Raw genomic sequence first — 23,149 nt, forward strand, 5'->3', positions numbered from 1 at the left:
CGGTCCATCGGGGATGGCGCGATGGGCGGTGGCCGCGCATCGCGTCTTTAGTTAGATTTGGATAACTCCAGGTGAACTCGACGTGGATGGGGCTCGTGATGTGGTGATGCTTATGAGTGGTTCTAGGGCCCCTTCCGCCATGCGCTAAGTACGGCCACCGTGGAGGTTTTATCCGGTACGAATCCGACACTACCCGGCGCCCTCTCCTCGGAGGGCACGGGGTGCCTATGAAGGTTTCCTCCACGAAAAAAAAAAAAAAAGTGTAAATATGGCGGTCTAATTAAATTGTAGTTCTTGGATCGTATTGAAATGAATGTATTAATCGAAACCATTAGACGATAGCCATCGTTCGATACTTTGAGAGTTTGCCTCCAGCCAATCGATGCTGTTTTCGACCTCCTCGATCGCATTTCTCTTGACATTTTCAGTTACTTTCAGGTCAACTTCTTTTAGAAAAAATCGTCTTGCCTGTAAAATTATTAAAATTCTTTATATATTGTAATATTATATAATTACAGGACTTTTTTTTTTATTTCGAAATATTATAAATTAGAGTTTCCGCTGATTGCCATCCTATTTGATAAATTTATTGATAGATCTTTTTAGAAGAAATCTATTTACAGGAAATTATATTTATGTAATGTGTAATAAATAAAATAATCTGCTGTAATTAAGACAACTAAATAGTTAATTCACAACTCCCAATTAACAGTTTACACCTCATAACAACTCAGCAACTCAACTCTAGACTCCTCCCAACTCGACTCCTCACAACTATCCCTTTTTTTCTTTTTTTGTACGTAAAGAAATCCTCATGGACACTCCGCCGCTGCGACAACAGCAGCAGAATGTCGGACTTTTATCGACTAGAACTCCACGATGGCCTGCTTACGCGTGTAACTGGAGTGCCCCGGGATCTCTTGCGAATTACTACAGGTGCACTCCTTGCGTTCTTTTGGTCGAGCCAGTCCTAAAATTTCCTAACTGATGAATTAGTGCTAGAGCAGGTCATTGCCCCTAGCGCTATGGCCTCTGTTAATCCGATCCGTTGGGGGCGGCGGTCACGATTATCCCTGGACTTTTCACTACTCGACTCTCAACTCACGATTCCCCAACTTAACTTTTCAGGTAACGACCAGATGATAAAAGCTACCAGGTAACGACCACGTGGTAAAAGCTACCAGGTAACGACCACGTGGTAAGAACTCCCAGGACCTTTTGGCCTAACGACACTTAGACCTTCTCGTAATATTTTTTATGGTTTACCCGATATTTCTTAGACCATTTGTCCACAATACTACATAGTAATAACCACTATCCTTATAAATATCCAGACACTTGATTGATTTTTACAAATAATACCTGAATTTTGCTTTAGAAATTTGATAAGTTCTATCCTATAAATTTATAGTTTGTTTTTTAATTATAATTTTGTGCAAATTGACGGTAAATTAATTACTAAAAAGGCTATTTATTATTTTATAAAATTCAGAGAATTATAAATTATTCAAGAAGCTATCAGTTGTATATTATAATAAAATATGCGATTCGATATGACCATCAATTTATCAGTATTCGTATTCGTTTAGTCGCACGAGATGGTCCGTGCGACGTCCCTCACGGTCTGGCTGCCAAGGCCTACCCCTCGTTACATTGACCCGCAATAAACCCAAGGAACCACCATAAACCGAATCTTTTTACTTTAATTTCTATTCATATAAGTATTTTCGGTTTATGGATGATCCTTTAAACAGTCCTTAGGTTTATTGCACGCTCTTCCTAATTACGGAGAAAGCGGATGTTTGCCCAACGAAACAGCTCGTTTCTCCCAGGAACAAGGACACTCACGAGCCACAGCTGCAGGAGACTTTCTCCTCATATTTTATTCATTAGCACTGACTATAAACAATGGGCATTGCGGATCGTTACCCTCACTTTTCTACCGAAAAGTGTGAACAATGAATCCAACGAATTCTTAGTTCAAAAAGGGCACACCCACACCGAGCTTTCGTCCTTAATAGTACGAGACGGGTCTGTTACTGTTCTATCAGTCCTCGGGCAGTCAAGTCTATTGATCTCCAAATATTCGGGTATTTAAGTTAACTCAAGAAAACTGTTCTTCCTATCTTCGGGTAGTCGAGTCGAACTTTGTTCTTCAACATATCAAAGTAAGTCAAATACAGTGCTAATCTCTAAACATTCGAGTAGTCAATTACTGTACTTTCCGGCACGACAAAGTCAATCAATTACTGTTTACGCAGCAAGTGTTATAAGTTATTGTAAATATATATATATATTATATAACTGTAGACTACAGTTGTATTACAAAACAAACACCCCTATTATCCCACAAGAAATAAGTGGATCGATCTGCTCGTGGTGCCGATTATTATAATCGTAATGGGAATTTACGACTCCCGTTGACGCGTTTCAACGCGAACGCGTCTCCCCATAACTGGACGAAGAAACAGTATTGATATTAGCTTTTAAAATCGTGTCGTAATATTATATCACGCGTAACGATTTTTTATAGCATTTTTTAAATTAAATTACATACTGCTAAAAATAAATGTCCAGATATAGTACAACTTTCCGGCTATAATATAGCTTCGATACGCGTTTGTTAGAAGAAGGTGAAATTACCTCTTGTAGCTTTTGATGATCTTTAAACAAGGATACGATTGCGCAGATGATATTCCCAAAAGTGTACTCGTTTGTTTCATATTTTCTAAGTAAAACTTCCCATCGAGATCTGAGAAAAGATTAGTATTTGTTGCGATGGCTTAGATCGTGAAAATTGTACAAAAGATGTCTGAGTATTTGAAAGAACGTCGATACCGTACAAAATTCCAGACGACGTCCAATCCCACGGGATTCGCGGCGATCTTGATCAACAGCTCTGCAAAGTCTTGCTTGCGAATGAATGTCTCGTCTGTTGCTCGCTCTAAATATCTGAAGTCAAACGGACATGGAAAGAATTCCCAAAGAGATAAATCGCAATTTGGGAAATTGTCCAATATTTTATAGTTATGATTTGATAAGTTTAGGAACTTTGCACACGAAGTAGTTCAAAATTTGAAAACTTCGAAATTCGAGAATTACTAAGATTTGAAAATTCTTAAAATTGATAATTCTGAGATTTAGAAATTCTTAAGATTGAGTATTCTGAGATTTGGAAATTCTTAAAATTGGGGATATCAAGATTCGAAGGTTCCGGGAATCGAACATTGTTAAATTAATCCCGAAAAGAGATATTCCGAATTCCAAGATTTGACAAACTAAAATTTGTAAACGCGGCAAGTCTATAATTTTTGAATAGGCAACAGGGAATTAAAAAATTTGAGATTTCCATTCAAATCGGAAATTTTTTAATTCGGAAATTCTGTAAATTGATATCACGAATTCTATCAGTTGACGATTACAAAATGCGTAAAGATAGACTCGAATTGCACTTCTTCGAGCACGTGAGCTCAATTCCTCTTTTCGCGTCTCCATTTTACATTCGCCTATAAATTTATGTTCTCCCTTGGTGGAACGCTATAAATCCGACGCGACAAATTCGACAAATTGGACAGCGACACGCGAGAAGATAACAGAGAGCTGTGAGAGCGTCGAAGGAGCGCGTTTGTTGGCAATTAGCTCGGGAATGAATCGCGGTCTGACGAACCGATTAAGAATATCTTTGTCCGCAACTCCAGTCATCCCGATCATCAGACGTTCTCTTTCCTGTGCGTCGTTCTCCGTCTCGAGTAGTCGCGACATTTTCTCAAATATCGATCCGACGTCGGCTGACATCGTAACGAGGCCTATCGTACGCCGTCATTATCGTGAATAACAAAAGGTACACACACGGAGAATGGAAAATATTTGCCAAGTTTCTTCCCCTTACCGAACGAATAGACGATAGACCGAATATCGGCTGGTAACATTTGCTCGCTACCACCGCTGCTCTTCTCCGACAGAAATTTCCGCAGCCTCCTTCCGGCTGTCTCGAGGCAGTGTTCGTGGCCTACGCTGCAAGCTGCGTTCAATATCAAGACGCGAAATTCTCTTGAAACGAACAGAAACAAGACTTTTCTTAATGGATGCTCGCTTTGGAAAGCATCGGTGATGAGAGAAAAGAAGAGGAAAATGTAACAGAAGACGGAGATTTTCATGGATTTTTACACAATTCCAACGACTTCTTCGTTTATTTGTTTGGGAAGATTAATTATTTAGAAAGCAATTGTAAACGTAGGAGAATAATTTAATTTTTAAAGTGAATAGAATTTAGAGAAGATCTGAAGGGAATTTATTTCTTTGAAACTACCTGTGCTACTGGAATAAGAATTAAAACTTAAGAGTAGGATTTACAAGAGTAGAAAACATAATTTTGTTAACACATAAGAATCACCAAGGTTGTCTTACATATTTCAATTAAAATAACATATATTTTTCTTACTATATAATTTTGAACTAACCTGTCTTTAAATGAATCTTTCCGATGAATATGCCATCCTATTTGACGATAAATTCTGTTGATCAGATTCCTCGCATACGACTGGGAATTCGTATAAAAAGAATATAACAAAGAAGAAGAAGAAGAAGAAATACTATGATAATTATAATTTTTTAATACTTGTATTACTTGAAAACGTGGAAGTATTTGGGTTCCTTCAAGAAGTCTGTTCATTTGTCCGAACCATCTCATAGTCACGACCCATGGTTGATAATCATCTTCGTTTACGAGATAAGAAGTTAGGTTCATAGCTATAGAATAGTTCAGGTCAGTTTCTGCTAGAAGGAAAGCGTCGTGCAACAAGTCCGCTCTATTCATTGCGCTTAACATCTACGACAGTTTCAACGAGAAAACTATTAGGTGACAACCAAGGAACTTAAACAATAATATAAAGTAACCGAAGATATATACCGAATGGTTGTAAAATAATAAATTGCTGAAAACGTTCCAGGCATCTTCCGTGTAGTTCACGATGTAATAGCCGATCGAATCATGATTCAGTTTGATCCAATCCACTGACTTGTCCAGCGACAATTCCACTGTAATTCGCATTGTGTGTTAAAGAACTGAGAGCAGGGGTTTATTACGTGCGCTGTTATTACCGCAGGAATAGTTCGCGAGGAACCAATCCAGCTTGATATCATTTTTCCTACTTGTTATGTATCTAATCGGAATTGTCCAACTTCCGTCGCTAAAAATAAATATGACATTTATAAATGGCGAGTTAAAAATAATAGCAGCACTAGTATAATACGTATAACAGTTATACGAGACATTTCTTGTATAAATTAAGATTTTGAGAATTTGAATTTAATGTATTTCAATAATATTACTTTTATGACGTTTTTTTCTCATTTCGTTTTCTACTTCATTTTGTTTATTTCACATTACTTTAGTACTTTGTATCCCCCTCTCTCTTTTTTTCTCTTCAAGATCTCCTTTTATTCTCTATACGTACTCGATCGTTTCACTGAATCGTGTACTCGTCGCAAAGCGTCGCCGGGATAGTTGAAAGCCTGCATTGTCTCGACGGACGTTGATCACCGGAAATCCGGGGAACCTCATCCATCGACCGACGAAATCGACGACATCGATGGCGGCTTGTGTAGTGTTCCCCAGGATATCGAATAGCTCGCGGGACTCCGCGTTACGAAACTGGTACCTTCTCAGATACTTTCTGATAGCAGAAATGAACTTAGAATTGCCAACCGCGTCCTCGAGCATCCTAATCACCGACGCCGCCTAGCATTCAACCAACCAATTGTTGTACTTCTTTCGTCTTCTCTCTGTGACACTTTTCGACAATTCTCGAAAATATAAGAATTAATTCTCTATACAAATTTAACCCGAATCAATATATCTCAAACTTTCGTATTACGTGTATTGCATTCGTTTGATGCTTAATGGTACGCGAGTGAAATTTCGTTTTATTTCTATCCATAGGAAATTAAAAATATTTCGACTTCTTATTTCGTACCGAAGGGTCGTATTTTCTATCGTTCGACTTTATCGATTTCTAAAATAGAGAAAAGTGTACTATGGCGAAATTTCACTCATGATAGCGTTGGAAATGTTAATTTGACTATACCTACAAAATTGAACGTACTTTTTGATATGAAATTCGATCAAACATTTCTTCTATTTCATTCGGATCTTCGATTCGTTTTACAACTGGGCGAGTACGTAGTTTGACATCGTGTTTCATAGAGACGTATTTCGTGTATAGTGGAAAGGAATCCATCTGATGTAAAAGAAAAGGATGGAAGTTAAGGGAAAAATTGGAATCGTTTAATATAAAATTACTGATCGTAGATTTGGAAGTGCATGACCAGCTTCCAGTCGGGGAACAAGGAATCAACTGCTACGTGCTCCATGTAAGTGGCGAAACCTTCGTTCAACCAAAGATCGTCCCACCATTTCATGGTGACCAGATTGCCGAACCACATGTGTGCCAATTCATGGGCCACCGTCAAGCTGACGCTTCTCATATTGTGGCAAGAACTGTCGTTCTCGCTATGAAGAAGTTCTGTTTCACGGAATGTAATCAGGCCCCAATTTTCCATGGCGCCTGCTGAGAAATCGGGTATGGCGACTAGATCTGATCGATGAAACACATTTTCTTAGTCGTCAAAGATATAATCTTTTTTACAATAATTATATATTAAATTCTATGAATACTACAGCCTTAAGTATTAAATTGTGTACTAAGTTTATTTGATCAAAGAAAACTTTCGATTTTTTATAATAAAACTTTCGGTTAAAAGAAAGATTTCCAAATATAGAAACAATTAATATTCTGATGTCAATGATAAAGTAAATATATTTCAATAATTTACGCTTAATAGAATTAAAAGAAGGAGATTATTAAATTCAGATCTAGATTAAATTTTTTAATTACCAATTTTTGGTAGCGGATAATCGATTTGAAACATCTCTAGATAATACTTCATCGCTTTAATTGTGACATTTAAGGCGAATACTGCTTTTTGCTTGAACATAGGTCTTACACAGACAGCAACTGGTATTTTACTTCCATTCAGAAGATCCATGTTAGATCCTAAACACTCGAAATCACTGACGAGGAAAGCAACGAAATAAGTGGACATTGGTGGCGTAGGCTCGAAGTATGCGATAGTTTTGTCGCTATCACTTTTCATCGTCTCCATTTTCTAGGGAAAATAATATTATTGTATATCTTTAATGATTCGTAATTCGTATATCAACTTACTACAATTGGCATATTAGATTGTGCGTGATATAAAAACTTCTTTGAATAGACGAGACGAATAATAAAAATGGACTTGAAGTTTGGTTCGTCAAAACAAGGAAAAGCTGTTCGAGCATAGAATGGCTCGAATTGGGATACTGCTAATTTTCTGCATAATAAATAATACGGGTTGATCATCATATAGACGATAATAATTCCTTGACATTAAAATATACATGATATTTACCGAACAGACTTATTTTCTTCTACGTAGCTGCTCAAATAGAATCCACTCATTTTTCCTTTCAAACTACCACTAAAATTCATTTTCAAGAAGTATTCTCCTAAAGAGATATTTCTATAAGGCTTGATAACCAACATCTCACGTTTTTTTACAGGATAGACGTACTGTATTCGTACTTCCGTTTGAGATTTTTCTGCATATAATTTGGTTGACGATATAGTTAGATCTTTCGAGTGTAAAACGATATAACTTCGATCCTTTGAAAAATTGTAATGATACAATATTTTTAAATATGTTATGTGCTTATACATATTTGTATAATTATTCTTACATTTTAATAATCGAAACTAACTTTTAGTAATTCGAGATCGATGCGAACGCTACCGTGAAATTCGTCCTTTTTAAAGTCAGTCGAAATCGCAATCACATATTTTCTGGGAACTACATCCTCTGGGAGGCGTTTCTCGATCTCCATAGATTCATTGTAATATGGAGTTAAATTATCCGGGGGAACCTCGCCGTTGATCACACGAGAATCTTTCGTCTTCATTAAGACTATTGTAATTAAGATAAATCGCCAGGCGGTCATTTTACTTCCAGAACAAGGATTCCTTGTTCCAGACACCGGCTTCCTTATCTTGTCAGACCACAGAGCTTAAGTTGAGAAACGAGTCCGTTCTGTTTATCAAAGTTTCAACTAAATGCAAACCTCTTAACCTGTCCTCCATAAAGCGAAATCTAATTAAAAACATGTAACGTTGAGTATTCTTTAATTAAGGAAAACTAGATGATTTATAGCCATAGAGATTGGTTAAGCTTCTCGTGTCAAGAAAGAAACATTGCTCACTTCACTTTGTGTTTTCAAATCATTTTATTGTAAGAGAATTATCATATTATATAAAAATTGTGAATTTATTTCAAAGATGTCATTGAATTTGAATTAATTTTAAAAAGTAGATGATATCTTTTTTTTAATAGCATTGCATAAGTTTGTAGATAAAGAAGTATTTTTTTAATTAATATGTAGGAACGATTCTGTAATTTATATTGGAACAATCCGGAATCTTTCTGTACACTATACTGTACTAAAGTGAAAGTATCAGAAGAGAGTGAGTATGAGGAGATTACGAAGTAGTGAACCAATGAGAAAGCCCATAGCATTTTATAGACAGAGAAAATGTGTCAGGCAAGAGTAGGACGAAAGAAGTACAGCCTCTGGAGAGGGAAATATATAATTCTTACATAACCTTGGGAACCAGTTACTCCACAGTGAATTACCGTGCGTTGCACTTGACTGTCTGTAAGTCTCTACTCCATACATACTAAAAACAAAATTATTAATAGAGATATTACACTTATCAAATTCTTTAGAAATTGTATAAAATGTTTTAATTAAATCAGCAATTATTTTAACTAATTTAAATTAGAATAATACCATTAAACCGATCGTGTGATTTTATAAAAATTATATTGTACTTATTTGTAACTATATTTCATAGATTTGGAATGATGGCGAATTATAAACTAGTATATTTTAACGTAATGGGACTCGGAGAACCCATCAGATTTCTTCTCAGCTATGGGGGCGTTGAATTCCAGGATATTCGTATAAACCATTCGTCGGAAGAGTGGTCCAACATGAAGTCAAGTATACCTTTTTTTACCTTATTTCCATATGAATTTCACGATCTCCAACCATATTTTAATGTTTTTTCAGCAACCCCGTTCGGTCAGCTGCCCACGTTGGAAATCAACGGCAAAGTTTACTCGCAAACACTACCTATTTGCCGCTACCTGGCCAAACAGTTTAATCTGCTTGGCAAAACTGATTTGGATACGTTGCAGATTGACGCGATCGCTAGCGCTCTTTACGATTTCAGACGGTGTAAATATTGATTTCGTACCCATGAACAAATTGATTTCCTTTTCAACGATATGCTGCTGTGAATAACATTCAATCTTGTTACATGATCTATAAGTTTCCCTTTTTCTTTTCAGTGACAATATCGTCCTATTATAGAGAGTCTGATCCAGTTTTGAAAGCCAAAAAGAAAGTCGACGTAATGTCAAGAGTGTTTCCATTTTACCTGAATAAACTGGAAGATCTGGCAAAGAATAACGACGGATATTTGCATGGCAATCAGGTAAGCGTGTTTAATTCAACAGTATACGCAGAATAAGAAATCAATTGATTTATATTTCTCATATCTTTTAGTTGAGCTATGCCGATCTGTTCTTTGTCGGTATATCAGATTCCTTAAATACGGCTTATGAATCCGATATAACCAAAGATAAACCGCATTTGAAGTCTCTGAAGGAAAAGGTTCTGGCGATTCCGAATATAAAAGCCTGGGTAGAGAAGAGACCAAAGTTGGAGTTTTAATGATAGATACGTATTGTTGAAGTTTGTACGACGAATGGTGTAAAATTGTGCATGTGTATCCTACAAATACAGTAACATTAAAATTCAGTCATTAGTATTGCAATTGTTGCATAAGACTTAATTTGAATCTGGCGCTACTGCATATGATCAGTTAACTTACCGGCTGTTGTTTACGTCCCAATGAAATAACATAAAAACGATCCTCAAAGAACACAGCCCGATACGATTAACCAAAGGTGCATTTAAAATGCAAATTGGACAGGTATTGAAATTGACAACCGCTTCCAAATTTGGGAGCGTTCAAAGTTATCTTCTCGGAAGACTAACAAGTGGCCTACTAACCTAGTTCGACAAATCGATCGATGCGCCCGTTTTCGAATGATTTCCCCTGTGTTAAAACTGTTTCTTGGGTAATAAAATCGAATAGATTGATTGGATTGGATACAGCGGCGTTGTAAACGTGAAATTTTCGTCGATTTAGATGGAAAACCGTCGGTTGACCAGCGCGGTCAGTGGCGCCTCCACTCAGTGGATGGGTGGCGGCAGCTGGTGATGGCGCGACTAATCTGTGCTCTGAAATGATTGGTGCGCGTGGAGGACTGCGCGTCCGTCTCCCGCCGGCCGTCAGTGTGCGTGCCGCGGAGTGCCAGACTGACAGACATCTTGTTAGTAGAAATAGCGGCGTGGTGCTGTCGGCCGTGGGTGTCGGTGTCACGGTTCCGCGTCGCGGTGCTCGTCATTACGGTGTTGTCGCCGTCGTCGTTGTCGTCGTTGTGGCCGTTGTCGTCATCATCATCGTCTTTGTCGTCTGCTACGTCGTGGCCGTCGCTGTTGTATTTTTTTTATCGTGCTGGTTCTTTCTGTGTTCGCGCCGTCGATCGTTGTCGCTGTCCTCCGCCTCGCCGCCGTGGTCGTTGTCGCCGCTGTCGCCCTCGCTTAGTAGTCTCGGTACTCTTGTCTCTGACGGTTGTCGTTTACTCGGAGACTCTGTTGTGCTACTCGTGTTGTGGTACCGCGGTTGCGAGACCCCGTTGGTGCGGGCCGTGCAGCTCGCGTGGTCCAGCGATCCAGTTACTCGCCCCGCAAAAGGCGTTGGTGGTACCTTTTGTCGGGCAGAGGGAGTTCGCGTTAGAGCAAGACCGCGAAGGAGAGAAAGAGAAGAGGGGAGCGAGCGAGAAAGAGAAGAGAGAGGAGTCATACCGTAGGTCGGTCGGCGTAGTAAATATACGGGGAGTGAGAGGAACGCACACACGGCAGAGAATAATTTTCTCACTCTGCAAACGCCCAATGAACAACGCTCCGGAGCCACCGATGTGCCGCATCGTGCGATAACTTCCGTCACCTCTCCGACCCCCGTCTCCTCCCTCCCCCTACTCCGTACGTGTATATGTGTGTGTGCCGCGCCGGGCTGCGAGGTGAAAATACCGCCCTCTCCTTCCACCCAACCCCCCGTTCGTGAGAGGAAGGTGCTACCTCGCGCGAGTAACTACGGCTAGAGAAAGAAGAAAAAAAGCCGAGTGACAGAGTGACACGGTGAGGGGAGAGAGAGACGATCCTGTGTGACCGGGGAAGAGGAACAGTGAAATAGCCAAGAGAGGCGAGAGGAGAGAAAGAGAGCGAGAGGCCGGCGCCCACCCGACAAATATCCTCGTACAGCATGACCTCGAACAATTCACAGAAGCTCTCCACGACGGAACGAGTGATCAAAAGTAAGCGACACGAACATTTTTCTTATAATCGACATCCGTGAATGGGTATATCATTATATGCGAAGTGTACGATACCACCTTGGCTACGTACGTACGTGTCAGTGTACGCGCGATCTTGGTGTACGTGTGCGTGGCCCTGCGGCCTCGTCTTTTCCGGCTACCTCGGTCGGTACGTCAGTGTACTCTCGGTATTTCTGCACTCTCGTGTACATTTTTCTCCCTATCGTATTATAATACACCACTAAGACGATTCTTATCTATCCTACGATTACTCTAATCCTTCGAACGAAAATGTTATAACATCGTGGCGTTTCGAGAAACGAACGACGAAATAAGTAGGCACGTCAAAACACGTCGCGTGCCGTACAGGATTGATTTTCTTCGTAGCTTCGCGGCGCCATTGCTATCGACCTGCCAGCATTCTCATTGACCCTTCGAATCATGCTTTTCCACCCTGGCTTCCCGCATATCCTCCCTTGCGTACGATGAATTTCACGAATAGATTAGAAACTGGAATTCCATTCCGTTCCATTGCCATTCAATTCGGTTATTACTCGCTTTATCCGCGTATCCCTCGCGCGGTGCAACCTAACCTAATTCGCGTTTTACCCATCAACCCCGCCTCCCCCGCCATCTTCTTGTCTGCAAAGACGTGCGGCTTGCGCGGTTAGCCTCGTTTCCACGAGGTCGAGGAACGGAATCGTCTCGAGGACGCGGCACGCCGCTCTCGAGGATTTCGCGTCTGGACGTCGTCGTTCGAACAGCTGACCGGCTCGCGTGTACGTGCGCTAATGCGTATCCGATGTAAATACGCGTTTCGTGGCTAGGGAAGCGACCATTGGCGTCAGCGCGGTTTTTGCAAGGACGTCAAAAGCAAATCCGATATCTTTCATTCTCTCCCCTGCGCGAACACGTATATACAACGTATGTGAAACGTATTTTCGGTCGTTCACATTTTTTCGTCACGTTCTAACGTTAGATCGGTGCATTTTCAAGTGACCTCGTTTTTCTTCCGCAGAATAATTAACATCTCGGCGGTTGGTAACGAGTAAACATAAAAAATGCGGTCAAACGTTGCGCTGCGAAACTCGTCGATACGTTCTCGTTAAGGAGATCTCTGCAACGACCTATATTCATAATGAAATTGAGTATTTTTTTTAAAGAAATGATTAAGTAATTAGCAATATGATTCTTTTTAGCGTGTTGATTGTTTCCGGTCGATCAACTCGTATTAATCGGTGAATTTATGCTTTTTCATCCTCGTTTAACTACAACGCGTACTGTTCACGCACAATGGCCGCTGTTGAGCATGTTTCGTCTCCATTCTTCGGTCCGGGCACGCGTCGAACCACCGTCGGTGGTGGTTCGCCAATACAAGCATGCCCTTTTTAGCCGAGGAAGCGTGCTGACCCACATTGCTGCCGAAAAGGGGAACTGGTTCAGGACGTACAGGTGGCACTTTAGGGTCATCGACCTTTATTGCGTGGCGCCCTCCGCGTGTTTTTCTTTCCCCCTCCGGATCCCCCAACTCCTTTTTTCGCCATTCTCGTTTGCTATTCTCGTTCCCGTTTCAAACGCAGCACCGATTGTTCTTTTCGTCCAGTCTTTTGTCCGCCGCGGCAACAATGAATTTGTATAGGTCCTTTCAAAATCTCTAGGACTTCGTCAATGTTATTAACCCACTAAGGGCCAACCACGAATTTAAATTATCTGTTTTTTGCTTAATATTTCTTTGTTTCTTTGTCCATTCAAATCTTCCAATTTTACCAACTTTCAAGAAATTTTAATATTTATTGGGTTATTATTTATTATTTAAATCGCGGAAATTTTCAGGGGCTTTACGCATATTTCGGATAATATCACGCGACTTTGTAAAAATAAAATTCACCGACACTTGTGCTTCCGTACTTCTTGTACATTGCTCCTCTTTTAATTTAGATCTTTGATAAACTTGATAATTAATTCTCAGTTACTTTTGTCGAAGTTAATTTTTAAATAATTCCTCTTAAATATTATTATGTTTTTCCTTATGAAGAATATCGATTAAATAGACTGTATGAAATATAGAATATAAATTGAAATTAAGTATTTTAAAATTAACTTAATTCAAACTGTATCAGTCCGATCTGATCGAAGCGATCGAAGTCTAAAATTCGGTTCACAATAATTAATATTGTTATTCCACACTCTAAACGCAATATCTTATCCCTTATCGTTATACACGGATCGTTTCTATTCGTGTTTCGTGACCAAATTGCCAATGACAATTAATCCAAACTCTAACAATCTATCAGTGACTCATACAATTCGATCGGCCGAGGCACAGTGACTTTGTAAAAGGTTTATTTAACGTATCGATTTCACTGTACACGCGTTGAATTGACAAGCGGCCCGCCTAAGATGAAATGGAGCAAAAATAGACGTCGCCGCGGTCACGCGTACGGCCGCGAACTATCAACCACCGAATATAACTCATTGTCGTGACGGGAATATCGTAATTTGGAGGATATCCAAGCCTCGTCGACGATTAACGATTTTTAACCGGCCTTTTGATAATTCATTCCGCGTAATTCATCCACGATTGCGCAGAATGCTTGCTATGCATTTGACCGTTATTCGTTTCTTCCATCTTCTTGCGCTGTTTAACCTGTTTAAAATAACATTTCGTTTGTAATTTTCCTTCGATCAATGTAGAATATTAAAATATTAAATTATTTTTTAACGCGGCGACTATGAAAGAGAATTCTAAAAATTGAAAATTGACACACTGTTGAATTGTTTTCTAAATAATGCGACTTCTCTCGGGTTACAGTTTGAAAAATTAGAATTCGCCGGAATATGAAGCCTTTTATAAGAGAGGAATATGAAACTCGATGGAAAGATGATAAACAATTGTACAAATAATACGAGACATAATAGCTACTGCGACTTTCATTTCATATGTAACTTGATATTTGATATAATATAGGTATCGAAAAATGTCGCGTTATTTACTTACGGTATTATTGAATTTATTTTGAATCTTAATATTTTCTATATTTATATGTAACATACTAACTCGATATTCTCATCCATATTTAATTCGAAAATGCTTAGACAATTTATATCTGATATTTTGATTTAATATTTTATTTCGTATTCTCTTTTCATTTAATGATTTTACATCGTATCGAACACGAGTTGAGTTATTAGCAATTCAGATTATAGAACGATATTTACAGGTTTCGAGGAAATTGATGTTACTATTCTATATTTAATTTGAAACTATTTGGACGATTTAGAAGAAGATACATATTACTATGTTGACATTAGTTTGATCGAAACAACAGGTGATAGTCTGAGAACATCGATTTCTCGTTGATATTTATCTTGTTTTCAAGCCACCTCGAATACGTCTGCATAGAATGATAGAAACGTTACGACTCGAGGTTTGTTCAGGGTTAAGTTATACGTTGACTTCTACCTCTCAGTTGTTCATTGAGCCGCGTGTGTGCCAGTCGGTGTGGAAATTGTGTTGCCACAACTGACGCATCTGTTAAGACAGCTTGAAACACAAACCATGTTCTGTTTGCTCTTTTGTTTTATTCCGACTTGCCACATTTATCTTTCACCTTTGTACTTAATAATTACCAATTGCAATACCATCAACGTATATAAAAAATATTCTCCATTTGTGTCAGTATTCAATTCAAAAGAACATTAGAAATTCTAAAGATCGTCGTCGATGATAATTTATTATTTCTGATTGTTCGTTGAATTTAAAAATTTCTTTGATTTAGTCGGTGTAGTATAACTGCAATTCTTCAAATTTTCTTGAAATGGTGATGAAGGCAATCATTCAGCTTTAGAGGCATTTTAAGTGAGCGGTGACAGGCTGGTAATGCAAAATAATAAGCTGCATATGTTTATATTTATTTGCTGTTGAAGAGAAATGGGACTTTTGCCCAGGCCCTTGGCACTACCGCGTGATGCACAAAGCAGAACACAGAGGATTCTCTGATGATTTGTGTGCTGTTAGATAATACTTTTGTTCCGCTTAAGAAAATCATAAGATCGTAGTATCTGTATTGGTTTATAATGTATGGTATTTTAATTATAATTTAATTATAATCTAGTTATTTTGAACGAATGTTATACCAACTTAGCATATAGGTGTTTTTGAATATATTCTTATTTTGTAAAAAGTACATAGGTCGCAAGAATAGTCAAAAGCGTCGTATAAAAGTTCAGGTATATCCAAGTTAAATTTCATGTTCTTTGTTACTCTCTTATATGTAGTTAAACATACGCGTGACCTCGTAAATTGACTTAATAATCATCTTTAATTAATTCTTTACATCGTCCACCTCGTGCATTTCATTTCCTACACCACACAGAACACACGACCGAAATTGCGCAACGCGATCCTACATTAAATTAAACATTTACCTAAACTTTTTTAAAACAAATTTTCATTTCTAATCGATTTAACGTACGAAAAAGCGCAGGAGAAAAACTTGATAAGTACATTTCCGTTGACCTTTTTACATCAGTGTCGCTTTATGTTTAAAAAATAGCATTAATAAAAGATAGTTAAAAGTGAAAAGAACCTGCTAAAAGGACAGTGATATTTTCCAGAAATAGCTGATAGATCGACCAAGTTTTGTAAAAATTTATTAAGAACCACTACTTTGCTATTTTCAGTGTTTTAGTATAATGACAAAAGGTATTCTTAAAATTTCACAGAGGATGTAAAAATCAAACGAAAAACTTTTGTCCAATTTTTATAAAATTTTGTGAAATTTTGTTTTGCCATTGATCGACATTCTACTGAATTTAAAAACTGTTCTCTCGTAAAAACTGGCAACTGTGACTTCCTCTCTTCTTCTTCTGTATTCCTTATATCCAAATCACCTCAAAGAGCATCCTTTATTCCTAAAAGTAAACGCGGATCAAAGCGAACAAAAAGAGAAGGAAAAACGGAAGCACACGGTGGCTTCTGATTCACTTGTCGAAAACAAAGAAGAAGAAGAAAACTCACGACGAAAGAGTATTGGGATTAGTATTTTCGAAGCTGACGATAGCGCTGACAGTGGTTTGAGGCGTGTGCGCGCGAGTGTCCGAGCGCCACAACGTCAATTACGTCGGCGCAACCACTTTCTCCCCATTGGACAATTACCGAATTTAAAAGGCATCGCGTTACACGGCTCTCCCGTTACCGAGCTAATATTTTTCCACTCTAATTGCGTCTCTAGCCGGTCGTCCACTATCACCGCCCCTGGAACGATATTTCTTCACCGGAGAAATTTATACGCCTGCGGAACACGCGCCACGGAAAACCTGGTTCTCGACGCGTGCCCTCCGACGATTGCCTCGATAATTGCCCCGTTCGCCGAATTACCCAGCCTAATTATGGGCGTGACGCGTCGATTATCGAAAGCGGGGCTTGGCGTGGTTGCTTTCCCGCTCACGGACGTTTGTAGTATTTTGTTCGATAATCTTTCTACCAACCCTAAGCACAATCACGCCTGAGAGTCTCGTGTGGCTGTTGAGTGTTTTAAGATTTTAAGGGGAAAATGAGGATTCCTGGTTAGTCTGAAATGCTGATTTGATCGTTGGCATTCTAAGAGATTTTTCTCTTTGGAAAATTAAAATGAGGGATAATTTGATTTGGAGGATGCAATTGCAATTTATCGTTAAATTGGAATTATCGAGATTTTAAGGGATTTCTTTTTCGAAAGTTAAGAGTCCGGTATTAGGTACGTATTTAGATTATTAAGTATGAAAACGTGATTTTGGATCGTTGGAGTTTCGAGGGTAGTTGCCAGGGAGTAAACAGTACCCTTAATTCAATGGTTAAGAAACACAAATTTATATATCGATGGGGTAGTTGCTTAATTTTTTTACTTCAATCTTCGCGTATATTTCTTTTTGATAATTGCAAAGCGAAAATAATTCGAAGTTAACTAGTGTAATTAGACCTTTCTCCGTTCCCTTCTCAAATATATATCAAAGGAAAGGAACACGCCGGTAATTACATTTTATTCGAGCACGACAGACGCCGCTCAAGCCTTTCAAGTATCGCAGTGGACGTTGGCTGACGAGCACATTGTCTTTCGAGCGTTTTGAGGCGGCTGTATCCCAGCAGTTTGTAATGAAATCAAAGAACTTACAGCACAGCCAGGGCTCTCGCTAACGACATTATGCGAGCTCGATTGCGAGATAATCGTTTCGTTCGCGCTACGATTTAAACAGCGTCTCCTTTCCCCTGTTAAACAGGAAGTAAATCACTTGTACATCTTCCTTATCTTCAAATAACACCAATTTGTCTCTCTTAAATTTCATTTCATGTGTAAGATATTTCTTCATTTGCTAAAATGTATTTGATAAAATGTAAATATATATATATATGTTTAATCGACCATTTGCGGAGAGACGCGATCGCGTAAATTCCCGTTACGATTAGACAATCGACGCCACGAACTGATCGATCCCCTTATTTCTTATTTCTATTCTGGATAATAGGGGTGGTTCAATGAGTATAACACTGAGTTTAACAGGTTATAATATTATATATTTCCAACAACTTTATATAGAAGCCAGTTACGCTGGTGCGTATATATAAGTTAACTAGGTGACTAATCTAAGGATGGCAACCCAGTCAAGAGATGTTGACTATTCGAAAGGTTGAAGAGTGAAGTTCAGTGACGATGCTGTGACGGATGAAAGCTAGGGATGGGTGTCTCTAGCGTCATCGTATTTGTTGATGACAATTTTGGCTGGGGAAATGAGGGCAATAGACATTGCTTCTGATTGGATAATAAGAAGATTAGTGGACTAGGAAGGGTCTTAGCCGTGCCCGAGAGAAAGTTGCTAGAGGAAGATACCGAACGTGAGAAAAACCAACTTGCCCGTATCTTCCCGTAGCAGACAATAAATGTAAGGAACGCTTGAAATAAAAGATACTTGTTTGGTCTGAAGGACCAAACAAATTTTCAACAAACAATTTTCTTTTTTTTTATTTGGTAGAATTTTTGCAATCAATTCTCATTGAGAACTATAAGTAAATTATTTTGGCGTGGTACTGTAACTTGGATTATAACTGTGAAAATGTCAAGATTTATAGTGGGTCCTGAAGGCCATTGAGGATACGCAGTAAGGGTGTGTGGACATCTGGCTGCCATCTTGCTCACGGCGTGGGACCTGGTTTTGTGGAGAGTCACCGGACGTAGCAATATATATATATTCAAAATATACAAGTTGGATCACTTTTGTGAAGAAACGTAAAAAATTGTAAAAAATAAAAATCTTCCAGAAGATACTGGCCGTAAAATCACCGCTTCCTTTTATGTTTTAATTTAGGAAATTGTTGATCAATGTTCCCGAACGATTTAAATACATTTTAGCATATATATACGTTGCGATAGGAATTAAAAAATTCATCATCTGTACGTGTATCGAATTAAACGTATCAAAATTCAACTGAAACGAGGCTTCGAAAGCAACAAGATTTATTTTACGTGTTTGATTTATTTTCATACGTAGAGTAACCTTCTATCGATTGTCTATTCGTATCCATTCGAGAATTAGCCAAGTTCACGTGTACCAGACAAGTTCTCAAACTCGATCTTCTCGAAAACGAGGCCTCAAACGAACAAACTTTATATTAGATTTTCCACTTACTTTTGCATGTAAAATAATCATCTGCTAGATCTTGTATATTTTGAACGTAATGATACATTATTTTTAGAAATCAAATCTATCAAAGGAAACGAATAATCAATCCCCTGAAAACAGGTTCGAACGTCGTTCTTGTCGTTTTTAATTTATAATCGCGAAGAATTATAAGAGAAACGTCTTTCACAGTGAATAGCTGGTAGAAAAGGTTTCCTCCGATTGTCACGCTCGTAGCACGACTCCGATATATACATATATACGTATATTTTCACGATATAAATTCAGAAGAAATCTAGCTTCTGACAATAAAGATCACGTTCACCGGGTCGTTCTTTTTTGTCGAGAAAAATTGCATCCTCCTTCTCCGCGATATTCTTGGCCCGATGCATTCTGATTGCATTAAATATGCAGAGTGTACGTGTACGCTGCCGCCGCTCCTTCTTTCTCGCTTTTCCAACTCCCTGTCTTTCGTTCGATCGCTTTTTCCCCTACCCTTATAGAAGAGACCGTCTCAGGGATTCTCCTTTCATGTCTCCTTCCGGTTCTCCGACGAACTCTATAAATAACGAAGAAAACGGTGAAGTACAAATTGCTCTTTATGGAAATTGACTTCATCGTTGTCGTTTACCTTTTCCCCTTTTGTCTTTCTCATCTTTGACTCGTGTTTTCCACCTCTTCTTCATAAGTCTGTGGAAGAAGAGCATTCGATTGGAAAGAATTCTTGGTAAAACGATGGGGTGGCTTCTTTTTTCAGCCACCTTTTTATTTAGATTTTTTGCCTTTCGAGAAGTTGGCGTCTTCAAATTGCTTGAAAATTACTCGCTGCATGGAAAAGTGTTTCAAATGTTGCATACTAAGGAGGGCACTTATATTTATTTCACTTTGCTACTTTACCGAGATGGGAGGAGTAGCGTTAGCGTTTTAAATGAAGTTTCCAGTTTTTATCAAAAATTTAATGTTACGTAGCAAAGGATCATTGTCCTGTTGGTGTTTATATTTTTGTATAATATATATGTACATATATATAGAGAATTAAATAAACCAAGTATAAGTAACCTGTCTCATCTATTAAATTTTACAATGAATATTATATTTTTGAATGTTATATGTATTCTCTATATTTTCCTACCGTCACATTTCCCATAAACGCATAAACATTCGCAGTTTGGTTATTACGTTACGAAGGTATCGGTATCATTGTACGTGGTATATTTATAAATATTACAGAAAGAAACTTTTGACTAGGAGTGAATACGGTTGTTCTTCGATTCATTGCAGTTGTTCTAAGAAACTAGGGTTGAAGAGGGCGAGAAATACGATCGGTTGACAACTACCACTGTTTCCCTGTGATCAAATATTTCATAATACTTTCTTATCTTCTCGCAAGTACTAAAACCGTACTGAAACTATTTTAACAATATCACTGCTCATTTTTATCAAAACAAAAACACGATTGCATATACCTACTTATTTATTTTCGTCTGTTATTTTAATCCCAACTAACAAGATAGTATATAACGTATTAAGTCGCAAAAGTGCATATTTCTAGCGTAAACAATAATCCTAATCTTCCTCTTTCACCGAACACCACATTCACTGTTTTCCGATCGCTGCACAAAATCCATTTCAAACGCCATTAGAAAGAATAGCAAGAATAGAGCGACTGGAAAAAAACATTCGGAAGAATGAAAGAATTGATAAAAACAGGAGGGTGCGGAGAATCAAAAGGTGGGAAAACAGAAAGTTGATAGGCAAAGCATTACGCGTTGGATTAAAAGAGAACTGTGAGGCTCGCGCTCGGGTTCAATTGAAGGCAACTGGCAATGATCGAGAACTCGTGATCGCGAAAGTGATAAATGAATCACGGTGCGGCTCGCGCGTCGTATAATCCTACGATTTCAAAACGTCGGCCGATGCATATAGAGCCGTTCTTCGGTGATGTCGTACGAGCTCGTACGAGCGCGTGAGCCTGCATTCGTTTAGATCTCGGGATATCGCGTTAAAATATTGGAACACGGCCCCGACAATATTCCCCCGCGTTAATCTAGGATTTGCATCATTCGGCGTAACGCTGTACGACACGGTCGTTTGTGTTGTGCGTTATTTATTAAAGGCGAAACTATTCCGCCACGACGATAGCCGCCTGTGTCATTATTTGCCAACGGTGGCGGTCTATAAATATTTTCATAGCTTCATAATGCCTGCCTTCGTAAGCTATTTTCGTTTGCTCGAGCAACTTGCCGATCGTTCTCCGGCATCGGGATACGATACGATACGATACGATACGATACGATACGACGTTGAACGTCTCTTGACAAAGTTGACCACGTGGTTGTTGACGGTTCGTTCGATCGATGGTTCAGAGGGTGGTTAAGGTTTGCTTGCAGCGTGTTTGAGTAATTTGGTCGAGGGTAGTTTGATTAGTTTGGTTTCTTTTAGGTTACTTTGAATGATGAGAGTGGAGACGACTATGGACGGGCTAGTGTTTCATTTTTGAAGTAGTTTTCGTTGATCTTTGGTCTGTCGTAGTAATTATTAGTCATTTTCGATACTTTATTTTAATTTTCAATTGGTAATTTTGGTAGTCCTGGGTAATATTTGACTGACTTTCTTTTAGTTTAGGATATATCTGCGAGTGTAAATATGGTTTTGTTTCAATTTGGAACACTGGAGGAGTAGAACGTTAAATGGAGCATCAGGTATTTATATTTTACAAGGGAAACAGTTTAATTAAGAGGAAAATAGATCTAATTATCCTACTCGATGTAAAATTATACAGGGCAAATGTATAACTTGCAACTTGTTGATTCGTTAACATTATTAATTGGCAAATTAGTTTGTACACATATTAACTTTATACCGGAATAATAACAGTCATTATATTCGTATTCTGGCTATTTCCAAATTCAAAATTATCTTGTCTAGATCCTGTTCCGAGAAACTATGAAACAACATAAATATCTGTATAAATTTCTAGAAATACGCTAACACGTGACGAAATCGTACTAATGGATACCAAGATTTATTAGATCTCGTAGAAGTCTCAGAATTATAACAAACCGACAGTAGCAGTGTACACTGTCCTTCCTCCATTCTCAATCACAGTCCATAAATCAAATAATCTTAAGTGCATAAAAAAAAGACAGTAGAATGCAAACATAAGTCGTCTCGCGTTTAATCTAAGATAATCGCATAATGGTTAGTCATTAAGTTAACACCGATCGTTTTGCCTGTTCTGTTAGTCACCGTAATCGGAATTCAACCATAACGATATTCACGACTGTTAAAAGTCTCTTTACAATTCCCGTGTAAACGCGTCGGTGATAAAAGAAGGAGATTAACGCGTGCAAACATAGGGAGCGAGGATTTCTCGCGTACGTTAATTACGTTTGACGATGTGCACGTGTTCGCCACCCACGTGGCTTCTGATAAGATCAAAACGTACCTCGAGGATCGAGATAATAATATCGGGGATGTATCGTAACATCTGTGACCTAATTTCAAGGTTTCCCATTTTGTTTTAATTTGCCGAGATATACATAAGATAGTTGACGAAAGTATCTGAACACCTACAAATTTGTTATGAATATATTATGTGTATTGAGCGAGTCTTCCTAAAATTTCATTAACACGATCTTATCTGACACGATATGTACATTATAATTACAAGATATTTGAGTATATGTTTTGCAGAGATCACGAAAGTATTTAAACAGTCGATTAGCCATTGCGTTAATGAGCCTAAATATTCACTAGGACTATCATTAACGCTTTTCAGATATTCAAAATGACTATTTGTAGAGTATACTAATTTTTTGTTAAATATAGGTTTGTAGTAAATGTGTATCTTGTAATTTCTTTATGCTTTTTCAGAGTGTTTCAAACTCTACCAATATAATTGTAACAATTGTGAAAATATTTGACAATATGAGCATACGAGTTTTCTATAGTG

The 23,149-nt window shown here is 38.3% G+C and overlaps 3 protein-coding genes and 1 long non-coding RNA gene across 7 annotated transcripts in view; 2 read left to right on the forward strand and 2 right to left on the reverse strand.

Moving 5' to 3' along the window:
• Positions 1–276: 276 nt before the first annotated feature.
• Positions 277–8,910, reverse strand: LOC132909817 (glutamyl aminopeptidase-like). Its single transcript, XM_060964928.1, has 16 exons — positions 7,802–8,910; positions 7,453–7,706; positions 7,227–7,374; positions 6,897–7,167; positions 6,328–6,596; positions 6,105–6,239; positions 5,457–5,740; positions 5,101–5,189; positions 4,910–5,037; positions 4,628–4,828; positions 4,461–4,540; positions 3,890–4,050; positions 3,668–3,806; positions 2,839–2,952; positions 2,644–2,752; positions 277–468 (listed from the first exon to the last, which is right to left on the reverse strand). Exons 1-16 carry the CDS (start codon positions 8,036–8,038, stop codon positions 319–321), a joined length of 2,769 nt encoding a protein of 922 aa, XP_060820911.1. The 5' UTR covers positions 8,039–8,910; the 3' UTR covers positions 277–318.
• A 20-nt stretch (positions 8,911–8,930) lies between these two features.
• On the forward strand, positions 8,931–9,927 carry LOC132909807 (glutathione S-transferase-like). The gene is made up of 4 exons (XM_060964910.1): positions 8,931–9,097; positions 9,167–9,334; positions 9,448–9,593; positions 9,665–9,927. The coding sequence occupies exons 1-4, from the start codon at positions 8,956–8,958 to the stop codon at positions 9,830–9,832; spliced, it is 624 nt and encodes a 207-aa protein (XP_060820893.1). The 5' UTR covers positions 8,931–8,955; the 3' UTR covers positions 9,833–9,927.
• A 520-nt stretch (positions 9,928–10,447) lies between these two features.
• Positions 10,448–23,149, forward strand: part of LOC132909776 (serine/threonine-protein phosphatase 2B catalytic subunit 2-like) — a 234,993-nt gene continuing 222,291 nt past the window's right edge. For 2 of the 4 annotated variants that reach the window (XM_060964859.1, XM_060964861.1), the window contains exon 1: positions 10,448–11,541. In XM_060964859.1, coding sequence (XP_060820842.1) covers positions 11,490–11,541 — 52 coding nt within the window. In that variant the 5' untranslated portion in view covers positions 10,448–11,489. The remainder of the gene's footprint in view (positions 11,542–23,149) is intronic. The other 2 variants (XM_060964866.1, XM_060964865.1) reach the window with 1 other exon arrangement.
• LOC132909604 (uncharacterized) lies at positions 18,527–21,004 on the reverse strand. The gene is made up of 2 exons (XR_009658569.1): positions 19,826–21,004; positions 18,527–19,753 (listed from the first exon to the last, which is right to left on the reverse strand). It is a non-coding gene; the product is annotated as an uncharacterized LOC132909604 (long non-coding RNA).

Source organism: Bombus pascuorum, chromosome 8 (genome assembly GCF_905332965.1).
Source record: "Bombus pascuorum chromosome 8, iyBomPasc1.1, whole genome shotgun sequence".
In the NCBI taxonomy this organism is placed as follows: domain Eukaryota; kingdom Metazoa; phylum Arthropoda; class Insecta; order Hymenoptera; family Apidae; genus Bombus; species Bombus pascuorum.

Excerpts from the sequence above, each read along its gene's own strand:
- LOC132909817 (XM_060964928.1), bottom strand. The coding sequence starts at position 8,038 with ATGACCGCCTGGCGATTTATCTTAATTACAATAGTCTTAATGAAGACG. Across the intron at positions 7,168-7,226 it reads AATCTAATATGCCAATTGTA|AAAATGGAGACGATGAAAAG; the intron begins GTAAGTTGATAT and ends TATTTTCCCTAG. Across the intron at positions 4,541-4,627 it reads AAATACTTCCACGTTTTCAA|TCGTATGCGAGGAATCTGAT; the intron begins GTAATACAAGTA and ends ACGAATTCCCAG.
- LOC132909807 (XM_060964910.1), top strand. The coding sequence starts at position 8,956 with ATGATGGCGAATTATAAACTAGTATATTTTAACGTAATGGGACTCGGA. Across the intron at positions 9,335-9,447 it reads TCTTTACGATTTCAGACGGT|TGACAATATCGTCCTATTAT; the intron begins GTAAATATTGAT and ends TTTTCTTTTCAG. Across the intron at positions 9,594-9,664 it reads GATATTTGCATGGCAATCAG|TTGAGCTATGCCGATCTGTT; the intron begins GTAAGCGTGTTT and ends CATATCTTTTAG.